The sequence below is a fragment of the Osmerus mordax genome, chromosome 22, assembly GCF_038355195.1.
Source record: "Osmerus mordax isolate fOsmMor3 chromosome 22, fOsmMor3.pri, whole genome shotgun sequence".
Taxonomy (NCBI): domain Eukaryota; kingdom Metazoa; phylum Chordata; class Actinopteri; order Osmeriformes; family Osmeridae; genus Osmerus; species Osmerus mordax.
In genome coordinates, this window is record NC_090071.1 from 7633632 (window position 1) to 7653582 (window position 19951).

Here is a 19951-nt window from a genome sequence, read left to right on the forward strand (position 1 = left end):
ACCTCAAGGACACAAAAGCACTGGTAGGTAAAATCTCCACAGGGCTCAATTTGGGGATATATTGACACATTGAAAAGAGCGAAGAGGTATGTCAAACCAAAAAGAGGCCAGTCGGCATTGGGAGGATGAAGGTTAAAGATCCGGAGTTACCTTTTGGTGATATGTCTGAAATTCCTTCTCTTTTTCCTTCAGATGTCTGTGGGTGTTTCGTGGACAACAGCACCAGAGGAGAGGGACACCGCTGATATGATGGAGGAAGGACGTGTTATGGTAATGAAGGAAGAGAAGAAAGAGGAGGATGAGGAAGAGGTGGTGAAGGAGGAGGAGGTAGAGAATGAAGAGCAGATTGATGAGGAGACTGAGAAACGTACAGAAGGTAAGGTGGATCAGACATGGAGAACCACTGAGTCAATTTCCTTAAAAAACACAGAACTAGTATTGTAGTCGTTCCGGGAGGCATACATCAGCTATATTCATGTACGGGCTACAATATTTTCTTTGATCTGTTTCCTCCAGACAGTCAGGACTCTACTGGGCAGAATAAGAGGAGCTGGGAGCCTTATATATACTCCCTTAAAGATAAAGAAACATACCACTTCCTAGGTTTGGATATCACAATCTACGAGTCACTTCATCACTTTGGTGGCGTGCTCTGGCCAGGGGTGAGTTACTGTACTTGATTCCTCAGCTTTTCTCTCCTGTACACATGTAGAATGACATCACACTGGGCAGTTCATTGAAGAGAACACCCGGCTAAACTGGGTTTTGGAGTGAAAATCCATTGAGCATGTAGTTTATATCACTAACAACATTGTTATGTTTCTAATGTTATGCTAAAAGTGTGATGGGGTGAATTAGCATATTTGCATGTTAGGGGGGTTACAGTTTGGGGGCTTGCATAAACAGGTCAACCAATGTTCTAGCCTGCGCATAATGATACATGATTTCATATGCATGGTGTCAAATATTTTTGGATTCAAGTGCCCCTTTTCCAAGATGATTATAATGAGGAAGGTGGTGAATGTCATTACTATCATCAGAGTAACAACAACCCTGGTTGCCTGCAGGCATTGGCTCTCTGTGAATATCTTGAGACCAATCGTGAACAGATCAATCTAATGGACAAATATGTACTGGAGCTAGGAGCAGGTACGGGCCTTGTGTCCATAGTTGCTGCACTCTTAGGTAAGTTGAAGTGAATGTGGAACCTGAACTGAGCTACAGGGCCCCTGCATACAGATATAGTTTACTTGTGCCAGCAGTGGAAGACCAGAATCATCAACAATTATTTCGGGAATATTTTCATAATTCGTCAGTGGGGATTGAATTAAAGGTGTAAAGCATTTGGTTTCCTTTGCCAATCCTTTAGACTTCTGCTGATCCATCCAAATGGGTTTGAAATCGACTGTACAGTTCCTATGATGCATTTGAGGTGTTAGCATTCTTAGCAATACTTGTAGGACTGGCCAACTCAATGTTGATTGTTCTTTTCAAATGCTAATGTCATCACTTCTACTGGCATTGCTAACAATGCTAACTCAGAGCCATGTGTGTTTGCTGGTATCAGTATTGAGGCGGTAAATGAGTTGAGAATGTAACTTTCTGAACGGCCTCCTCAGGTTCCTGGGTGACAGCTACAGATCTTCCAGAGATTCTGGGTAATCTGAGATTCAACTTAATGAAAAACACAAGGGGGCGCTGCAGGTACACACCCCAGGTGGCTGAACTGACATGGGGTGATGACCTTGACTGCACCTACCCCAAATCCATCTACCGCTATGACTACATCATGGCATCGGATGTGGTTTACAGCACACAATCCTTAGATGACCTTTTAGTCACCATGAAGCATTTCTGTCAACCAGGAACAAAGCTGATCTGGGCCAACAAGGTGCGCCTTCCATCAGACCTGACGTTTACTGAGAAGTTCCAAAAGGCCTTCCACACTACCTTGGTTGCTGAGGTGGAGGATATAAAGATCTTCATGGCAACGGGTCGAGAAGAAGAAAGTGAATCCCACCTTCCAGGAGGAGTACGAGAGACTGAAGAGCAAGAGGGTGAGGTCACTGATGATGAAACATCTGTCTGTGAGGATGAGGAGGGGAGTGACGAAGGGAAAGACCAGGAAGTTAAGATCAGGGACGAGAGGAAAGCGAAGGAGGAATGTCATCTGGAACTTTCTCATGTCGAGGACGGTGAGAAAGATCACGAAGGCTTGGACAGGAAAGACCAAGAAAACAAGGCAGTTTACCAAAAAGAGAAATTCGAGGAAAAGCAATGCTTTGACGAAGATGGGATGGAGGACAGGAAGGTGGATGTTGCTGAAGATGAAGTCTCTGGTGGAGGGAATGATGTCCTAATAAAGAGAAAATCAGATAAAGAAGAACCACCACTAGAAAAACAAGAAGTGTGGAAAATATTGGAGGAGGAGGATGAGGAAGATGAGGGGAGTGGACAATCATGGGAGGAGCAGACCTGGGATCACGATGATGAAGGTTATCAGGATGATGAAAGAGAGAACACGGATTCCCAGTGCAGCATTGTGGCAACAGATGAAGACATAATTGGTGAGTATTGAGAATGACAATTAATAATAATAAATATTTACAAACCACCACAGTCCAGTAGTCACAATGGCCATAGATGTTGAATGGACAGGCCTGTTCCATTCCTGTGCAGAGGTTCCAGTGGACACCAAGAAAACCAGTGTCCAGGTGCCACCCTGGGCCCAATGTCCCGTTGTAAAATTCGGCAAGGACGTGTACACCTATGTGGGCCAAGAAATTGGCATCTTTGAGTCCCAGGTGGAGCTCTACGGAGCTGTGATGTGGCCTGCTGTGAGTGGTATTGTACAACTGCCAACCTTTTTATTGATTCAACGCAAATACAGTATCACCTGCTTGATGAAGAGATTGAGGATGGAAGTGTGACATCACTTTTCGTATGCAGGCGTTAGCCCTTTGCCACTACTTGGAGACAAATTCTCAGGAATTCAATATGATGGACAAGACTGTGTTGGAGCTTGGGGCAGGGACGGGGCTAGTATCCATCGTGGCCAGTTTGCTGGGTAAGTTGTCCAATCTCATTTAGGCTCCCTTCAAGTGACCCTTCAAGTGTCAAATATATCCCCTGGGCCATACTAAACCCTAACAAATCCACCTAGCTACCAAAAAGGTAAGAAAGAGTTGCTGTATTACCATCCCATTATTCACAATGTTATGGAGACTGTTGGATGGTCTAAGGAAATCTAAGCAATAACATTTGTCTCCAGGTGCTTCTGTAACAGCCACAGATATCTCTGAGATCATGAGAAACATGAGATTAAACCTGATGAGAAACACGGAGGGACGCTGCAGACACACACCCCAGACAGCAGAGCTCTTCTGGGGTCATGACCTGGAAGTGTCTTTCCCCAAATCTTTCCACCGCTACGACTACGTCCTAGCAGCAGACGTGGTGTACCACCACAAGTTTCTGAAAGAGCTGCTGGCCACCATGAAGTATTTCTGCCAACCAGGGACCAAGCTGATCTGGGCCAATAAGGTGCGCTTGCCCCCAGACCTGGACTTTGCTGAGGACTTTAAAAACACCTTCCACACCACTCAGTTGGCTGATCTGGGAGGGGTGAAGCTTTTCCTTGCCACTTCAAGAGAGTAGGGATGCTTCCGAGTCCCAAGTCAAATGAAGGAATGAATGCAGTTGATTCATGTAAACTTGGTCACTGCTCTACAGTACAGATATCAGTAAAGTTAATCATACAGTACAGGTATCCACATACGAGTGCAATTTACAAAACAACTAAGCAGAGGCTGTTTACATTTTTAAAGGAGGCCCTAGATTAAACAAACCTTTGTGGAACCCCTTTGGTGACCACTAGGAATTGATCATGGGCCACATCTAACTTCATATAATGAGTTGAACCAAGAGTAACAAGGGTTTAGAGATAGTGCATGGCCTACTTCTGAACAATGCAGCACAGTGATGCTTTTCATCTATTGATGAGATTGGAATTTTGACAAAGGTGGCTGTTAATGGTACAGTGAAAAACTATAAAGTAAGATATAGTATGTGCTTCTTAATCGTTTTGACCAATTGATGAGTTAGAAGAATTGATTGATGATAATTGATAAATCCTCTCAGATCTAGGCAAATAGAGGGAGAAGGACAAGGCTGGCTTTGTGCCTTTCTGCACTTGAACACCTCTAAAAAAAGAATAATTGGATATACTGTAGATACAAATAGTAAATAGTCATCCTAACTTAGTAATTATCTGATATTTTTCTCAAATAGTCATAGATCTGGTCTCTCTCAATGTAAGCATGGTTTACAGCATGGTCGGTATTTAAAAAGAATACGACATTCAATACTTTGATGTTTACAGCTTTTTTACATGTTATGGCTGATGAAAAAGTGGTTTTGATATTATATTAAATGAGATGTACGTGTTGACTTGGTTGTGTGATAGACCAGTATGTCATACAATACAGATTTATAGCATACACATTGACTGACTGATGCAGTAGTCGGAACAATTAGAATCCACAAAAAATACTATTATTCTTCCAAATCCTTTTATTTAGAATTTATCCCCAGTTTGTGGACATTATTCCATACATTTACTGCGATAACAAAATAGCGAGGTGGTATAGATACTTTCTGTATGTCGCAGAGGAAGAATGGATACAAAATAATACTACGTACATATCCTCAAAATCATAGCATTCTTTAAAATATTGGCATTGACTAGTTTCATTCTAAATATAAATACAAGACATCCATAAATATACCATGAAAGGTCTTTTGCAGACCCCACAGAGTGAGAGATATGAGGGTTCTGGCTGGAGTATTTGGACGGTAGAGTCCCTTGGTGAAAGTTAAGGCCATTTTCGGAGAACTGTCATTGGCAACACAAAAGACAGCTGAACCCTGAACATTAGTCAGAAACCAAAACCCAAACGCTTTGATTACAGTTTAAAAAAAAAGGGGGTGGAGGCAAAGGGAAATCTGGAAGGAAAATGTGTTCGAATGAAGTAGAGAAGTACTCTATATTCCTGTTGAGCGTTAACAGTGGTGTATGCTGTAGATCTGAAGGGTGGGGGAACCCCTGAGGGTGGAGGTTGGCTGAGGGGCAGTTCTGTGGGCGGATGTGAAGCCCTCTGTGACACTGCTTTGAAAAAAGGGCATTACAAGAACATTTTTGATTCGATTGATTTGACGGTCTGGATGCAAGCAAGATGGAACTAGAATCCACCAGGCATTTCATCTACATTAGATATGATGGCACCAATCCTCTTCTCTCAAATCTGCAACAAAACAGACCATTGGGGGGTAAAGGCTCGAAACCCACTGCTCCCTTTGCCGAAGGGGGACATTAGTCCAGGGATTCCACAGGGAAGAACACGCCGTAAAAGACAGAGAGAAAAATCCAAGCTCAATTTGATCCAACCTTACGTACGATGCTTCAAAGCGGATGTAAACTTCACAGTTATGCTGCAAACAAACTAGTTTCAAATTACAAGACATCTGCAGTGTTTTTTCAAGGGTTTAATACACTTAAGTATAGGGATCACTCTGATGTGTCCCTTGTCCTACCCTTCAATGTGTCACAGGTCACACACTCTCAATCCCAAACACAGTCACAGAGGGCTCTCGGGAAACTAAGCCATGAGGGTTTTCAGAGATTAAAAATCTTAAACTAAAAAATATGTGAGCAGTTTCTAAATGAAGCCGACTGTTTCCTTTACATGACATGCATACATTTAAAATACAGTCGGGAGAACAACCACTACTTTCCTGTCTAGTTATATTGCCTCTTTATAGTTGTGTTTGTTTCATAGACATGTCTGTACATGGCTATAATGTGTATGTACATTTCTACACAATGTAGCTTTGTGACGGTGGTGCACAACCGTTAGAACGTTGCTGAGAGAAAAATAAGAAAACATCACGTTTATAGATTCAAACACGCATCTTCGCTTGACGATCATCTACACACAGATCTGTACATAATGGGTTAGGATCTCAGACGAGCATCAATAACCGTCCTGGATTAAAAGAGAACATCAGATAGTCCAGTTCTGGGACAACCTGCCCCCCCAAAGTCTCTTCATCCACAATGACGTTAGCTTCTACACAGAGGTTTGTGATAGTAAGGTCTGTAAAGCGGTTGGAGTTGAAGTAATCTCTTTATAGCCACGGCGAAATATAAAACAAGATACAGTGTGTCAATGGAGTTGAATGGAGGGTGATTGAATGAGCATTGGGAGTGGTGAGCGGGGGGCCCCCCCCCGAGTCACACGACAGAGTCTGCCGCTTGACAGAGACAGAGGAGCACACTGGTCCTCCCGCTAACGTAAGGTACTGATCGGAAGGCACCTGGATGAGAGAGTGGCAACACTGACACACAGCAGACTCAGTGCTGCTCCCTCGTGAGGGGGTGGGGGTGCGTGTGTGTGGGGGGTGGGGTGGGGGTGGGGGGGGGGGGGGTGGGGGAGTAGCAGCTTCCTCTCCGGGGGGACGGGTTAGTGTCCCAGACTTGAAGAGACGTCACCGTGGTTTGCAGAGGTCTGATGTGACCATGGAAAGATGGAATCCCTGGGTGATCATGCGTGAGCCATGTACAACCCATCCTGTGTGTGTGTGTGTGTGTGTGTGTGTGAGAGTGTGTGTGTGTGAGTGTGTGTGTTTAGAAGGATGTATAGTCTGTCGGGTACATAATGGGGAGCCAGTTCTCTGTGAAGGTGGCGCTGTGTGTCCATCCCAGGTGCTTCATCAGCTGTAAACCACAGGAAGTGAGGTCACTACACAGGAAGGCGGCCATATTCTAGGAGGCAAAGGTAGGTTTCATTCTGTCTCTTACCTGGATGCAGTTCTTCAGGTTGTCTTTACTGGGTTTGTCCTCGACTATCTTGGAGGAGTATTTCAGGGCCCTGCCGTACATCTTGTTGACCAGCGCGTGTTTGTATGAGAACATCAACACCTGCAGAAGGAGCACAAACAACATTTAGTGGATTCACAGTCACACCAACGTGGTTTGAAGGGAATTGCATGTGTCTCAATAGAAACATACACTGGGTCCTAAAATCTACCTGGCGCCGCTTTCAACACACCTCCTCCTGGACAAGCTCACCTTAGCGTCGGTCAGCTCTGCCCATTTCTGCACCTCCCAGAAGGTTTCGCTGAGGGCCTTCCCCCTGGCCTCCTGGGGATCATCTGAGCTGCTCACCTCGGCCTCCTCGGAGGCCTCCCCGGCGCCCGCCCCGTCCTGGGGCCCGGGGGGCTGGAGGAGCTGGTCGGCCAGGGCACAGCCCTTCCTGCACATGGCGTCCAGCAGGGACGCCTTCTGCTTCTCCATGTCACTGGAAAACACGGGCAAACACACACACACATGCATTTTATTAACGGTGTGTGGTCATACTCAAGAGTGTGTGTGTGTGTGTGTGTGTATGTGGGGGGGGACTATGGGGAGGATGAACATCGGGCAGTACCTCTTGATGGTAGCAGCGTCTGGTCGCGAGTCGGTCTTCATGGTGAGGTAGACGGCCAGGGCCGTCTGGTCGATCTGAGCCAGCACCACGTCTGCTGCCGCGACAATCTCCCCCAGGTGCTTCAAACGCTCCTGGAGGGACACAGCCAGGGGAGGTTACGGTGTGACTAAATCACCTCGGTCGAGCACTGCTCCTTCTGTGTGCGTTACCTTCTCAGAGTCCAGCTGGTGCAGCCTCTGTACATGCAGGGGCAGGTACCCAGAGCAGCTCTCCTTCAGCTCATCATACAGAGCACTGGTGTCCAGCCTGAGAGACAGAGAGAGAGAGAAAGGGAGAGAGAGACAGAGAAAGAGAGAGAGAGAGAGAGAGACAGAGAATATAAACAAGTCTCCAGTGAAGGTGCTAAAGCTAAGAGGCAGACAAGCCCATTCTCCACACTCACTTCGTCATCCACTGGATCTTCAGGTCCCTTAGGGCCTCGGTGAACTCCTCCTTGACATCCTTCTCCTTCTCTCCGTCCTTCTCCTTCTCCTTCCCCCCGTTCTTGGGTTTGTTGGGGGCAGGGATCAGATGGTAGACCACCGGCACCATGTCCTGGAGACAGAGAGACAGAAAACACGGGGAGGTTGACCATGCTGAACTTCCCAGGGACTACATTACCCATGAGCCTCTACAAAACCTCCACTAAAAAAAAAACCCTACCACACTCGCTCCTGTGTACATGCAGACCCAACCAGACAAGGACAGACCTAAGGACCAAACAGGTTAACCCTTAATGTTCAGGTTAGTGAAGAGCTGGTACTAGACTGGTTGTAGTATAAACTCCTTGCTGCTTAACAGACCACCGGGACAAATAGGACTTACCTGGAATAAAACACAGCTAAACTTAGCCTATTGGCTGGAGACTATCCCATTGGTGCCTAGAATCAAAATCTATTAAGAGTTATCCAGACCCATGTGTAGTCTGCTTCACCCTTTACAAAAATCTAATAAGAGTTTATACAGTATATGTATATAGACTAACTGACTGTGCTTCTAGAACATTAGCTCACTCCGTTACCAGTTCACAGAGTTCTCTAGAACATGGTCATATCATCTCCTGTGTGTTGACAGTGGTTTTCAAGCCCAGTACCTTTTTAAATTTTCCTTGTCGTTTTGCAGAGGCCTGCCCCTGGTGGTCAGAATAACACACAGTAAGAGAGAGGAAACACACACACACACACACACACCAGGATACTTTCTTTCTCTTTTCCATCTTGTCTCTTGGTGGCATCTTTTTAAAGCCTTCCTTTAAGCCCATTCCTTGTGGACGAACAAGGTTTGCAGGCTAACTATCACAGGCTGTGTCCTACCTATTTTTGGACTGTCCCAATTATGCCTCTGACGAGCTTACACAACCTATTTCCATCACATAAAGGATGGAATTCACTCTGGTTCATTTCAATGGCAAGCAGTGCCATCTGGTGGTGCAAGTGTGTAGTTGCCTAATATCTGGCCCCTCGACTGGCTCCGAAAGTTTCATGGTTTAAAACACAAACAAGATGTGGGACATCGGACAGAATGGTCCGGAGAGAAGCGGAAGGGAAGCAGGAAGTGTGCTAGACAGACAGCCCCTAACAGGATATCCCAGCAGACAGACAGACCCCAACAGGAAATCCTAGCAAGACGGACAGCTGGCGACTAAACCCGCGGCTTTGAAGGATCTCCTTTGAGAAGCTGGAAGGACGGAGGGGGAGGTGGGGGGAAACATGCATCGAGAGCAGGGGGGGGGGGGTTTATTTGCCAGGGCGGATATCTCTCAGGGTCAGCGGGCACCGGGGGGATACGGCAGATGATATGATTGATCCGTTCAGCGGTCAACGGCTCACCTCAGATCTAGCCTTCAGAGAGCGGATCAAAAACAGATCTGATCCCTGAACGGGATCTCAGGGCGCTGTTTTAGCTCCGTAACCGTGACAAACACAAGCGACACAGACGGACAGCTGCAACCACCAATCACGTCCCTGTATGACAGGGCGGAAAGGTCCCGCCCGTTGCACAAGTTATGGTTGTTAGATAGTTCACATTTCACTGGACAGGCAATGTCTGAGCACTGGAACCAGTAGCACAAAATATTCAAACCCCGCTCATTGAAGTGCAGCAAAGCAACAGCTAAATAAACAAAGGATAGAGGCCAGTGGCCGGCAAAGCTTCTGATAGGTCAGGGAGATTGACAAAGGGAGGGACTTGGAAGGAGCAAGCCAATGTGAGTGTTGAGGATCTACTGATTGACAGGAGAAGGGGCAACTCACTGCTTTCTTGCCATATTCGCTCTTGGGTACAACAAGGGAGCCGGTCAGATAACACCCTGGACTAGTCCCCTTAGGGATCCTGGAGGAGGAGAAGACAAGGATGGGGAGAGGGAGGGAGAGAGAGAGAGAAACAGAGAGATAAGTTCACAAAACGCACACACGGAAAATTCCACGATGGCAAAAAAAAACAAAATCCAACGCATTCTCATCCAATCGTCAACAGGGCCCAGCTGAGGGTCGGGAGGAGAGAAGGCAGACCGCGTGGACTCACTTGTCGTCGGGCAGGGCGGCGACGTAGAAGGGCTGGGTGGCCCCGGGCACCAGGGTGAGGGAGTTGGCCTTCTTCTTGGCGGCGAGGGCGGCGCGGTGCGTCTCGTACACGTCGGGGCTGAGCGTGGTGGACAGGCGGTGGGACACCACGAAGGGCAGGTCCTTCAGGCGCTCCAGCTCGCCGGCCTGCTCGTGGCGCACCTGCAGACGCACCGTGTAGTCGCCCTTCTCCAGCTTCAGAGAGTACTGGAGGAGGGGGGCGGGGGTTAGAAGCACACCTGAGACCGGACACACCTGGACAAACCTCGAGTGTGGCACACACACGCTCACTCTAGGCATGGATGTTTTGTTTGTGTTAATATTCAAGCGTAAAAAAAACTGAATTCAAAAGGTAGTCGTGAGCGTAGTGAGCGTGCGTGGAGAGTTGCGGTGGTGTGTTGGTGGTGCAGTGGAGGTGCAGTGGGTGTGTTGGTGGTGCAGTGGTGGTGCAGTGGGTGTGTTGGTGGTGCAGTGGGTGTGTTGGTGGTGCAGTGGGTGTGTTGGTGGTGCAGTGGGTGTGTTGGTGGTGCAGTGGGTGTGTTGGTGGTGCAGTGGGTGTGTTGGTGGTGCAGTGGGTGTGTTGGTGGTGCAGTGGAGGGGTGTTTACCTGGTGCGGGTAGGCGTCTCCAGACCCCAGCAGTCTCTTGTTCTGGTCGAACAGCATCCACAGCTGGCTGTCAAACTCTGACTCGTACAGCAGCTCACACAGCAGGGGGCAGCTGGGGGTCACCTCCCCGCTCTTAGGCTGCGTGGGGGGGGGGGAGGGGAGAGGTGAGGCACACGCATGCACATGTGCATGCTCACACGCGCGTGGGTGTCTGTGTGTGTGAGAAATATTGCTATGTGCGTGTTATGCGAGCTTAAAAGAATACTGTTCAGAAAGAGGAACCCCTCATAGTTGCAACCACAAGCTTACTTTAACATGCTGACCTTTACTCAGCATGTAAAGATTTTTCACTTAGCAAATAAGCTAAACAGATGTCAAACTCCATATTGTGTTGGAACCAGGGTCTAACTCCATATTGAAATTTCCACTCCAAACTGAAGATGAAGTTTCCCAAGACGCGCACACACGCGCGCGCGAGAACTTCAGGATAAAAGGAGACTGACAGTTCCTCAGACAACTTTGTACCACCATCGACTTGTCTCCTTGCTGCATGCCGCGAGAAATAAACTGCCTCGACTCCAGCGACTCTGGGCACTACTTGATTTGTCTAACAGTGTGGCTGTGTACCTGGTGGAAGCTGTAGGTGAGGACGATCTCGTAGAGCTGTCTGTTGTTGGGCAGCACATCTCTGAGGCCCAGGGCCTTGGTCTTGGAGCTGAGGGGCCTGGTGGAGCACAACACACACACACACACAGCAGGTGTTGAATAAAATGACATTGCTTGATATGAATGGTTGTGTGTGTGTGTGTGTGTGTGCGCGTACCTGAGGGGCTGGACCCAGGCCTTGAGGGTGATGCTGGGAGACACGTCCTCGTACCGCAGGGGGGACAACACGTCGAAGCTGGTCACGCCTTCTGAGGCATGCTGGGAGAGAAAGTCAGACAGTCGGCTATGAGAAGGGTGCTGACTACCCACGCTTGAGTGGGCATGCACGGGGGGGGGGGGGGTGTTGGTGTACATGGCAGGGTGGGATGGTATACTCATCATGTGTGTGCTATGGGTGGAGGGGGAGGTATGTGTGTGTGCCGGATGAAGGAGGGATAGCCAAGCTGGCGTGTGTGTGTGTACTCACTATGTGTAAGGGAGAGGGAGAGACTGTGAGGCCATGGAAGGAGATGCTGTACTCCACGTTCACGTCACCAAGGCTGGCCCACCAGCGGGCGATACACAGCTCCACCGTCCGGCCCGACTGCAAGAGGACACACACACACACACATACACACACACAGTTAAGACCAGAACTTCACCCAGCACAGTTTACACCTGTAAAGAGTGTGTGTTTTCCAAATGCACCACCAAGTGGATTGAGTGTTCAATGTCAGTGTGGGTAGGATCAGTGTGTCAGTTGAGGATATTGTGTGTGTGTGTGTGTAGAGGGCCTCTGTACCAGCACAGGGAAGGCCTCAGTCAGAGAGCCTTTCTCCAGGAGAGAGGAGAACTTGTAGAACTCGTTGGCTCTGTAGGCCTTCTGCTTGACCAGGTGAACCGCGTGGAGAACAAACTTGGACGACACGTCAACTGAGTGAGACGTCAGGGTGATCTCTGAGGGAGGGAGGGAGGGGATAAAAGATTAGTCACACTTAAATAATGCACAGATGGTCTCTACTTACAGCTCAAAGCAAGGCTTCGACAAATGTGTCACTTTCTTGCTAACGCCCACACCCCCCCACACACCCCCACACACCCCCACACCCACCTGCCCAGGAAGCTCCCTGAGGGACTGTGAGGAAATGTCGGCGGATCTGCCCTGGTCTGAAGTGGACGTCTGTGAAGGTCACCTCTTGGTTCCGGCCTTCACTGACCCTGCAGGGGACGGACACAATGATCACACACACACACACCTCGCCCTTCACACGCTGAGGTATGTACTGCAGCATGAGGGAGGCTTCAGTCGCAGGGGTGGTGCTGCTTACTTGGTGGGGATGATGACAGTGATGGGGACTCGGAACAGAGGGCCCGAGCTGGGGGCTGCCGTGTCGTAGCCACACACCTGAGGGGCACACACCAGCAACATGTTGTGGAACCAGCACCATCCGGTCCTACACCTTCTCATTCCTCCTGACTGTTCCCTCCTCCTCCCCCTCCCCCTCCTCCCCCCTCCTCATCCTCCCCCTCCGTACCTCGGTGTAATGCAGCCCCTCTCGGAGCCCCAGGGGGTCGACGCGGATGTTGATGTGGCGACACTGGTTCATGAGCTCCAGGTGGGAGGGGCACTGCACCCAGGGGGCGGAGCACGTGAGGGCCAGGTGCAGCTGGAGGGAGATGCGCTCCGTGTTCTCTGGGACACACAGACAGGGACCAATCAGCACAGCAGAGGTAAATCCTTTCCGTTTCTACGCTTATACACAGGGCACTACTTTTTTATCTAAAACTAAATTGAATATATATATATATTTAAATTATATTCATTTAGCAGGTGCTTTTATCCAAATCAACATCCAAACACAAGCGCGTGTGTGTGTGTGTACCTGTATTCTCGGGGAAGATGGGCTCGATGCCGACCCCGTGGTCCGAGGGCGCCAGGACGTGGGCGGGGTCCCTGAGGTAGATGCCCCGCTGGGACCCCACGGTGATGGCGAAGCCCAGGTTGCTGGTGGGGAGGGCGGCATGCTGGGTGAGGTAGTCTAACGCCCTGTCCACCTGGATGATGCCGTGGCCCTGGGCGAACACCTCGATGTCGTCCACCTTCATGGCCGTGTTCTCCAGGGCCCTCCTCACCGCCGGGACGGACACGCGCACCCCGGTCTGCTTCAGGCCTGCCACACACACGTTAGTATACACACATAAATACACACACGGCAAAAATCCGCTTCAGAACATACACTATAATTGTATACACAGCGCCCCCCCCCCACACACACACATATATAGATAGGTATACTTTATCTCCATGAAAGAATTGCGTATGTGTGTGTGTATACACTCGTTCCCACCTGAGAGCACCAGTGCGATGCCTCCGCAGGCGTTGGGGGAGGACATGGAGGTGCCGTTCATGAGCTGGGTGCCCCGGAGCGTCCAGTTGGGCACGGAGGCGATGGCCCCCCCCGGGGCGCTGATGCTGACCCCCAGGGCCCCGTCAGTGCTGGGGCCCCGGGAGGACCAGGTGTACTGGTTGGGGGGCAGCTTCTCCCTCAGGGAATACTCCGCCACCATCATGTCAGGGGTCACGTACGCCCCCACACCTGAGACACAGAGAGATGGGCGTGAGTGAGTGTGTGTGTGACAGAGAGACAGAGAGTGTTGGTGTGTGTCTGTAAATGTGAGTGTGTGTGTGTGTGTGTGTGAGTGACAGAGAGAGTGTTGGTGTGTGTCTGTAAATGTGAGTGTTTGTGTGTGTGTGTGTGTGAGTGACAAGGTAAGAGACAGAGAGAGTGTTGGTGTGTCTGTAAATGTGAGTGTGTGTGTGTGTGTGTGTGTGTGTGTGTGTGTGTGTGTGTGTGTGTGTGAGTGACAAGGTGAGAGACAGAGAGAGTGTTGGTGTGTGTCTGTAAATGTGAGTTTTTGTGTGTGTGTGTGTGAGTGACAAGGTGAGAGACAGAGAGAGTGTTGGTGTGTGTCTGTAAATGTGTGTGTGTGTGTGTGTGTACTAACCTATCACACTGCTGGTGGTGCCCCCAGGACAGCCCACAGTGGACAGACAGGGGCCGTTGTTACCGGCACTCGACACAAACAACACGTTGTGTTTCTGCACCGCCTCTGTGATCACCTCGCAGATCCTCCTGTGATGGGAAGAAGCCATTAAAACACACACGTAAAGTCTTCTGTATTTACACATGCACACACACACACACACACTCACCCTGAGTTGGGCCAGTGTGTGGCTTCCCCATAGCTGTAGTTGACCAGGTCACACTTGTAGTTGATTACCTCAATCATCTACAGAGATAAGAGAGAATGAGTAATCAGGACACAATGAAAGAGGGATGGAGGGATGATTAGAGGGATGAGTAGAGGACACAGATGGAAGGAGGAGAGGGAGAATGGCAGCTTACAGCACGGATGAGTCCTGTTCCTGTTTCCATGGTGCTGAGGCGGGTGTCTCCGATCTTCAAGGCGAGGATCTGGGCGCCCGGGGCAATGCCATTTCTCTCCGGCTCATCGGGGAAGTGACCTGCTGCGATGCTCGCCACGTGTGTCCCATGAGCCCCTAAAAAGACACAAATTTGATGATGTCGTCCATTTCTCTCCTTTTCAAGCATTACTGCCACGAAAACGGTCCGTCAACCGACTGATGTGTCTGATGACCAGCCCCCCACCCACCCAGGGGGGGTTGATCCGACCTTGAACCCTGACCCCCCCGTCCCCTCACCTCCGCTGGTGACGATGCAGAGCGTGTTCCCCTCGTCGTAGATGTTGACGGAGTAGTTGAGCATCTCGGCCTCTCCCAGCGAGGCGTACTCCTGGCTCTCCCTGTAGGAGCCCAGCACAGTGCACTGGGACAGCTCCCCACACTCCGAGGTGTCCACCACAGCCCTGGGGAGCACACACACACACACACACACACAGATGACATGGTATAGGGATGAGTAGGAAGGATAGACTAAAAGAGAGGAGAAGGCAGAGAGGAGGTAAGTAGGTAAATCGGTAGGTTGGTAGGCAGGATGGATGGATGGAAGTCAAACAGGCAGGAGGAACGGGATGAGGAATGAATGAAGAGAAGGTAGGGAAAAGGGAAGGAGGTAAAGATAAGGAATAAAAGGGGCTAGGAAAGGCAGGGAAGGATGAATGGGCGTTAGCTAGTCCTTAGGGACTAAGCAGCAGGCTGCTCTCACCTCCAGGTCAGGCCGTCCTGCCAGAGGACACAGTCATAGACTGGCCCCGGATCGCTGTACTTCTTCTCCAGAGAGGCCAGCAGCTCAGACTGGCACTGGAGCTCCTCCTTCTGCAGCTTCTCTGTCTGAACACACACAGCCAGAGGGTCAGGTTGTACTCACACACTCACACACACAGCCAAAGGGTCAGGTTATACTCACACACTCACACACACAGCCAAAGGGTCAGGTTATACTAACACACACACACAAAGCCAGAGGGTCACTTTATTAACACACACACACACAAGCCAGCACTCCAGCTGTTTGTCAGCAGTTCCGACCTGTGAGGGGGAGGGGTGAGCGAGTTCAAACTCCTCTGTCTTGCGGCTCGCCTCGGCTAGAGCAGCTCTGTGTGCCGGGTCCCACATCTTCTCCTTACGCTCTTTCTGTAGGTTGACAATACAACACACGTCAACACCAAAAGCCGCGATCTTCTTCATGGACGTGCATCTGTCCTGCACACAGAAACATTCCGCCCTTCGCAAATGCTGTGTACGAATCAACACTGCATTTACCTGTATTCTCTCTTTAAGAGCTTTGGGGAAGAACTCGTAACCATTTTTGACTCCGATGTGATACTTCCCTGATGGATTGACCCAACCAGGGGGGATCTAGGAGACAGAGTGAGAAGTGTGCGTTATGGGCTGTGTGATCATGGGATAGGAAAACGGTGTGCAGGACGTCATGTGCCGGCGTCGACCTTTAGCGTCCTGCCAGAGAGCCCCGCCAGTGTTCCGTCGTTGGGTTCCACCACCGTGGACATGTTGACATCGCCACTTCCTGTGGTATCGATGATGTCAACAATCTTCGGCTTTCCCTCTGTTGTCGTCTATGGGACAGGAGAAAAGGACAGTCAGTAACTGATCGTTTTCCGAAATAAAGAGGGAAACCTAAACTAATTTGGAAAAATAGACAAATATAGATCGCTAGGCTGAAAGTGAATACTGATACTGTATTTCCATGCATATATTTTAATGGTGGGAATTGAATCATCAGGGACATGGACAGGGTCTTTCTGTGAATGAGACTTCTAGTAATGTTAGCTTGTAAGTCAAGGCCTCTGACAGCCCTGGTGATAACTGTCAACAGATGCTTGATCCTCTTCCAAGTTTAACTACCTTACCACAGACAAGTAGTCAGTGCCTGTCAGTGACTTGCAAATATGGGTGCTGACACTTGATAAACTAACATAACAAAAAACATAAATCAGTTTTTCTTTCTAAGGGGACACGTCACTTTTAAAGAAAACCAAGTGCAGTGAATAGATAACAAGATAGTCAGTAGCGTTATATACATGTATTATTAAATTTTGCTTCCATGTACTGTCGTCTAGCTATATAGTTTTCCTCACCTTCTGATTTGACTGCTAGCTAGCTCGCTGCTATCGGTGCTAGCAACAACCTCATTTAAGTCTGATATGTCAGAATAAACCCAGATTCCGCCAGCAAGCTATCAAGGCTTCATTCACATACCAACCGAAAGGCGACACTAAAAACATAGTCAGCTGTCAAACGTTTTCAAATGCCGATTGCTAAGCAGTTAACGTTAGCTAGCTAGCAGGTTCTCATTGGGTAGCGGGGCCTACTGTTCTATAACAGCACCGGCCTAGATTTACCTGCATGCCCGGGGCCCCAGGGTCCACGCCAGTGTCGAGAATAGCAATGAGAACACCCCGTCCATCGTACTCGGGGAACCTGGTTAGATAGGACGCGGCACCTGTCTCTTTTTTGGGGAGTAACCCGTGAAAGGGAAACGGTTCTTCGGTAGAATGAGCAGCCATGGTCAAACGGGGTGACAATGAAAACAAAGCAGCGAAATGGGGAAGACGACAGCCAGCCGTTACAAAGCAAGATCCAAGTTACCGGCAGGGAGGAACGTTAAAGGGACAGGACACAATTAAGTTAGCTTGACTTAGCATACATAATTACCTTAATTAATTCTTAACTTGCATAAATTAAGCACTTTAATTTAATAATGAATGGCCGGAGTTTCCGTTAAGTTGGTTACTTTCTAAATAACGAAGTAGAAGCAGTGGCAAATTTCTCCTAACAATCTGTCAAAGTGCTAACGAACACTAGATGGGGCCCAAGGAACACGGGATTGATTTTGCACAGACGTTCATGATGTCCAAGTCCACATACATTATAGGCTACTATTATAGTATACATTTTGTTAAACTTACTTCATACTACATCTTCAGACATTGTTATCATATGTACCATCCTTAATATTGTGTTGAAGTCGACTTCTCTGGAATAAGTAGGCTAGACTGTAAGAAAATCTTTGTAAATGTTTGGAGCTAGACAAGGTCACCTAGTTCATAAACTCCATGTTTAGCCTGGGGCATTTTCCAAACAGCACTCATGACAAACGCGCTTGAAAAAAGTGTTTATTTGATTGTGCATGTGCCTCTTTTAGGTTAACAAAATATTTACAATCAAAATCTGAACTTGTCTGCAACAGCCCAACATCACATAGCTAAATGTGATGTTGGGCTCACTGTCAAGATCTCATGAGTCCTTAAATTTGACCATATTGATATTTTTCTTCTCTTCTTGCCTCTCTGTCCTTCTCCATTACAGTACGTCTTTTAATATCCCCTTTAATGTTCCCTTTTCCATCCCTCATCCCATAATCCCGGTCATCTCCCCTTTCCTTTCCTGTCCTCCTCTCCCCTCCTCTTGACTTGTCATCTCTTTGTGTTGTGTTTTAGGGAGGGAAAAACAGGTGGTAAGAAAGTCATGTGTAATTGCCCGTGAAATGCCTCAAGGAGAGAAAAAAGGGAAAACAGTATGATCAGGGCTCCATTCGATCCTCAACCCCCATGTTGTTCCTTGTCACCAACAGTCCTCAGACTAGGAAAGAGAGAAAGGAGGTGGAGTGAGAGAGTAAAGGTTGTCAAAGTATGCATCCTGAAATCAGTTACGTTAAAATGGGTTTGAGACTTTCTGTTCTATATCACATACTTCACTTTTTGAATAAAGAGATACTGCCAGTTATTTGTGTATTGGATGCAATGCTTTCCCACATATATGCTATTGCCACTATAGCAAGGATGAACATTTGGGTTCACCATCTGGTCAACATGTGTGTCTATTTATCTGTTTCTCTTTAAAATGTACCTCTCTGGACAGAAAGAGAGAGAAACATGTGTATGTAAACTATTTGTGGTGCAAGAGGATACAGTTGCATAGTTGTTTTTAGAGATGCCCCACCCATGCTCTCTTGTGGCCTTTGGTGTTTATGGTATTAAAACAGTGATGTGCATCCCTCCATTAATCTGCTTAAACTGAACATCTGTCCCCTTTCTGTCTCTGTCAATGGCTCAGTGTGCCACACACACATACACACACACACACACACAGGATGAATGGATGTTTGTGTATTTGAGAGATTACATCCTTACTCTGTATAATAAGTTGCTGCCATAGTGTGTATATATGAAGCTATGTTCATGTTCATGTTATGAAATGCATACATTTGTGTGTGTGTGTGTGTGTGTGTGTACTTTATGCAAAATGTTGTCTGTTTCTCACTCTCAAACACAAGCAGGCCCGTGGTTTACCACAGGGCGTTGTCGCCATGCTCTGGCGTGAAAGCTTGTCTTGAACAGCTCTCATGCATCCTCTCAATGTATGCAGTTATCATCATCCTCTACCACAGAACTGCTTCCCTTTGTTCAGATTCGTCTTCAACTTGTGGTAGGGAACAACAATGGCATATAAATAAAACCCATGTTGAATTTCCTATGGTTATACATCCCAGCTGCTCTGAATATGCTAGTGTTGGACTTGACAATATGTCAATGAACCATTAGGTGTCATTTCACAATACAATCCTGATTATAGAACACTTCCGTTTCAAGGTGAGTCTTTTACAAGGTTATAGGCCTAAGTGTTTCACCTAAATGCTAGAATTGTGTTCTACAAGGTTCTAGATACTCTTAAGTTACTCGGGTGTGTTTGTAGAACTGGTAGGATGACGTGAGGGTGAGATGTTTAATAAGATTTACGGCTGTTCTAAAGGAATCACGGCTAATCCCGCTGCCTTGGCTTGCATCGCGGCGGCGGCAACCGTCCCGAGAGCGACTCAATCTCTCTCCTTTGGACGATTGGTTAGTGAAGTTCTCAATAATTGGAGGCACACAGAGATGGTTGGAGATACTAATCCTATGTGGAGGGGACATCAAAAAGACAATCAAGTGAGCTTATTGCTCAATTATGGACTAACGTGGTCAGCCCAGTGTGGCTCTTAAATCCATTCGGTCATGTTATCACCATCACTTTATCCAAGTTGGATCGATTTTTTTTCTGTTTTATTCATTTATTCCTGTATGGGACCTTTCTGTCAGCATGTTATAGGCTATATGGGCCATGAAGATGT

The 19951-nt window shown here is 48.1% G+C and overlaps 2 protein-coding genes across 5 annotated transcripts; one reads left to right on the forward strand and one right to left on the reverse strand.

Annotated features, from left to right (window-relative positions):
- On the forward strand, positions 1-4439 carry LOC136966012 (uncharacterized). 2 transcript variants are annotated; one of them, XM_067260351.1, is made up of 8 exons: positions 1-23; positions 193-376; positions 517-662; positions 1041-1185; positions 1620-2567; positions 2680-2837; positions 2950-3067; positions 3272-4439. In XM_067260351.1, the coding sequence occupies exons 2-8, from the start codon at positions 193-195 to the stop codon at positions 3655-3657; spliced, it is 2085 nt and encodes a 694-aa protein (XP_067116452.1). In that variant the 5' UTR covers positions 1-23; the 3' UTR covers positions 3658-4439. The 2 variants fall into 2 exon arrangements, with proteins under 2 accessions (XP_067116452.1, XP_067116453.1); XM_067260352.1 differs by having other exon boundaries at positions 1068-1185.
- Positions 4440-6465: 2026 nt separating this feature from the next.
- On the reverse strand, positions 6466-17376 carry tpp2 (tripeptidyl peptidase 2). 3 transcript variants are annotated; one of them, XM_067260261.1, is made up of 28 exons: positions 17184-17376; positions 16269-16397; positions 16084-16179; positions 15850-15954; positions 15527-15651; positions 15064-15227; positions 14747-14901; positions 14554-14630; positions 14346-14473; positions 13688-13936; positions 13223-13510; positions 12875-13032; positions 12668-12744; positions 12451-12557; positions 12142-12296; positions 11827-11943; positions 11518-11618; positions 11322-11418; positions 10695-10832; positions 10050-10294; positions 9779-9857; positions 8620-8658; positions 7930-8081; positions 7697-7793; positions 7488-7618; positions 7130-7358; positions 6860-6979; positions 6466-6775 (listed from the first exon to the last, which is right to left on the reverse strand). In XM_067260261.1, exons 1-28 carry the CDS (start codon positions 17346-17348, stop codon positions 6686-6688), a joined length of 3813 nt encoding a protein of 1270 aa, XP_067116362.1. In that variant the 5' UTR covers positions 17349-17376; the 3' UTR covers positions 6466-6685. The 3 variants fall into 3 exon arrangements, with proteins under 3 accessions (XP_067116362.1, XP_067116363.1, XP_067116364.1); XM_067260262.1 differs by lacking the exon at positions 8620-8658 and having other exon boundaries at positions 6467-6775; XM_067260263.1 differs by lacking the exons at positions 6466-6775; positions 6860-6979; positions 7130-7358; positions 7488-7618; positions 7697-7793 and adding an exon at positions 8190-8236 and having other exon boundaries at positions 7935-8081.
- Between the last annotated feature and the right edge of the window lie 2575 nt (positions 17377-19951).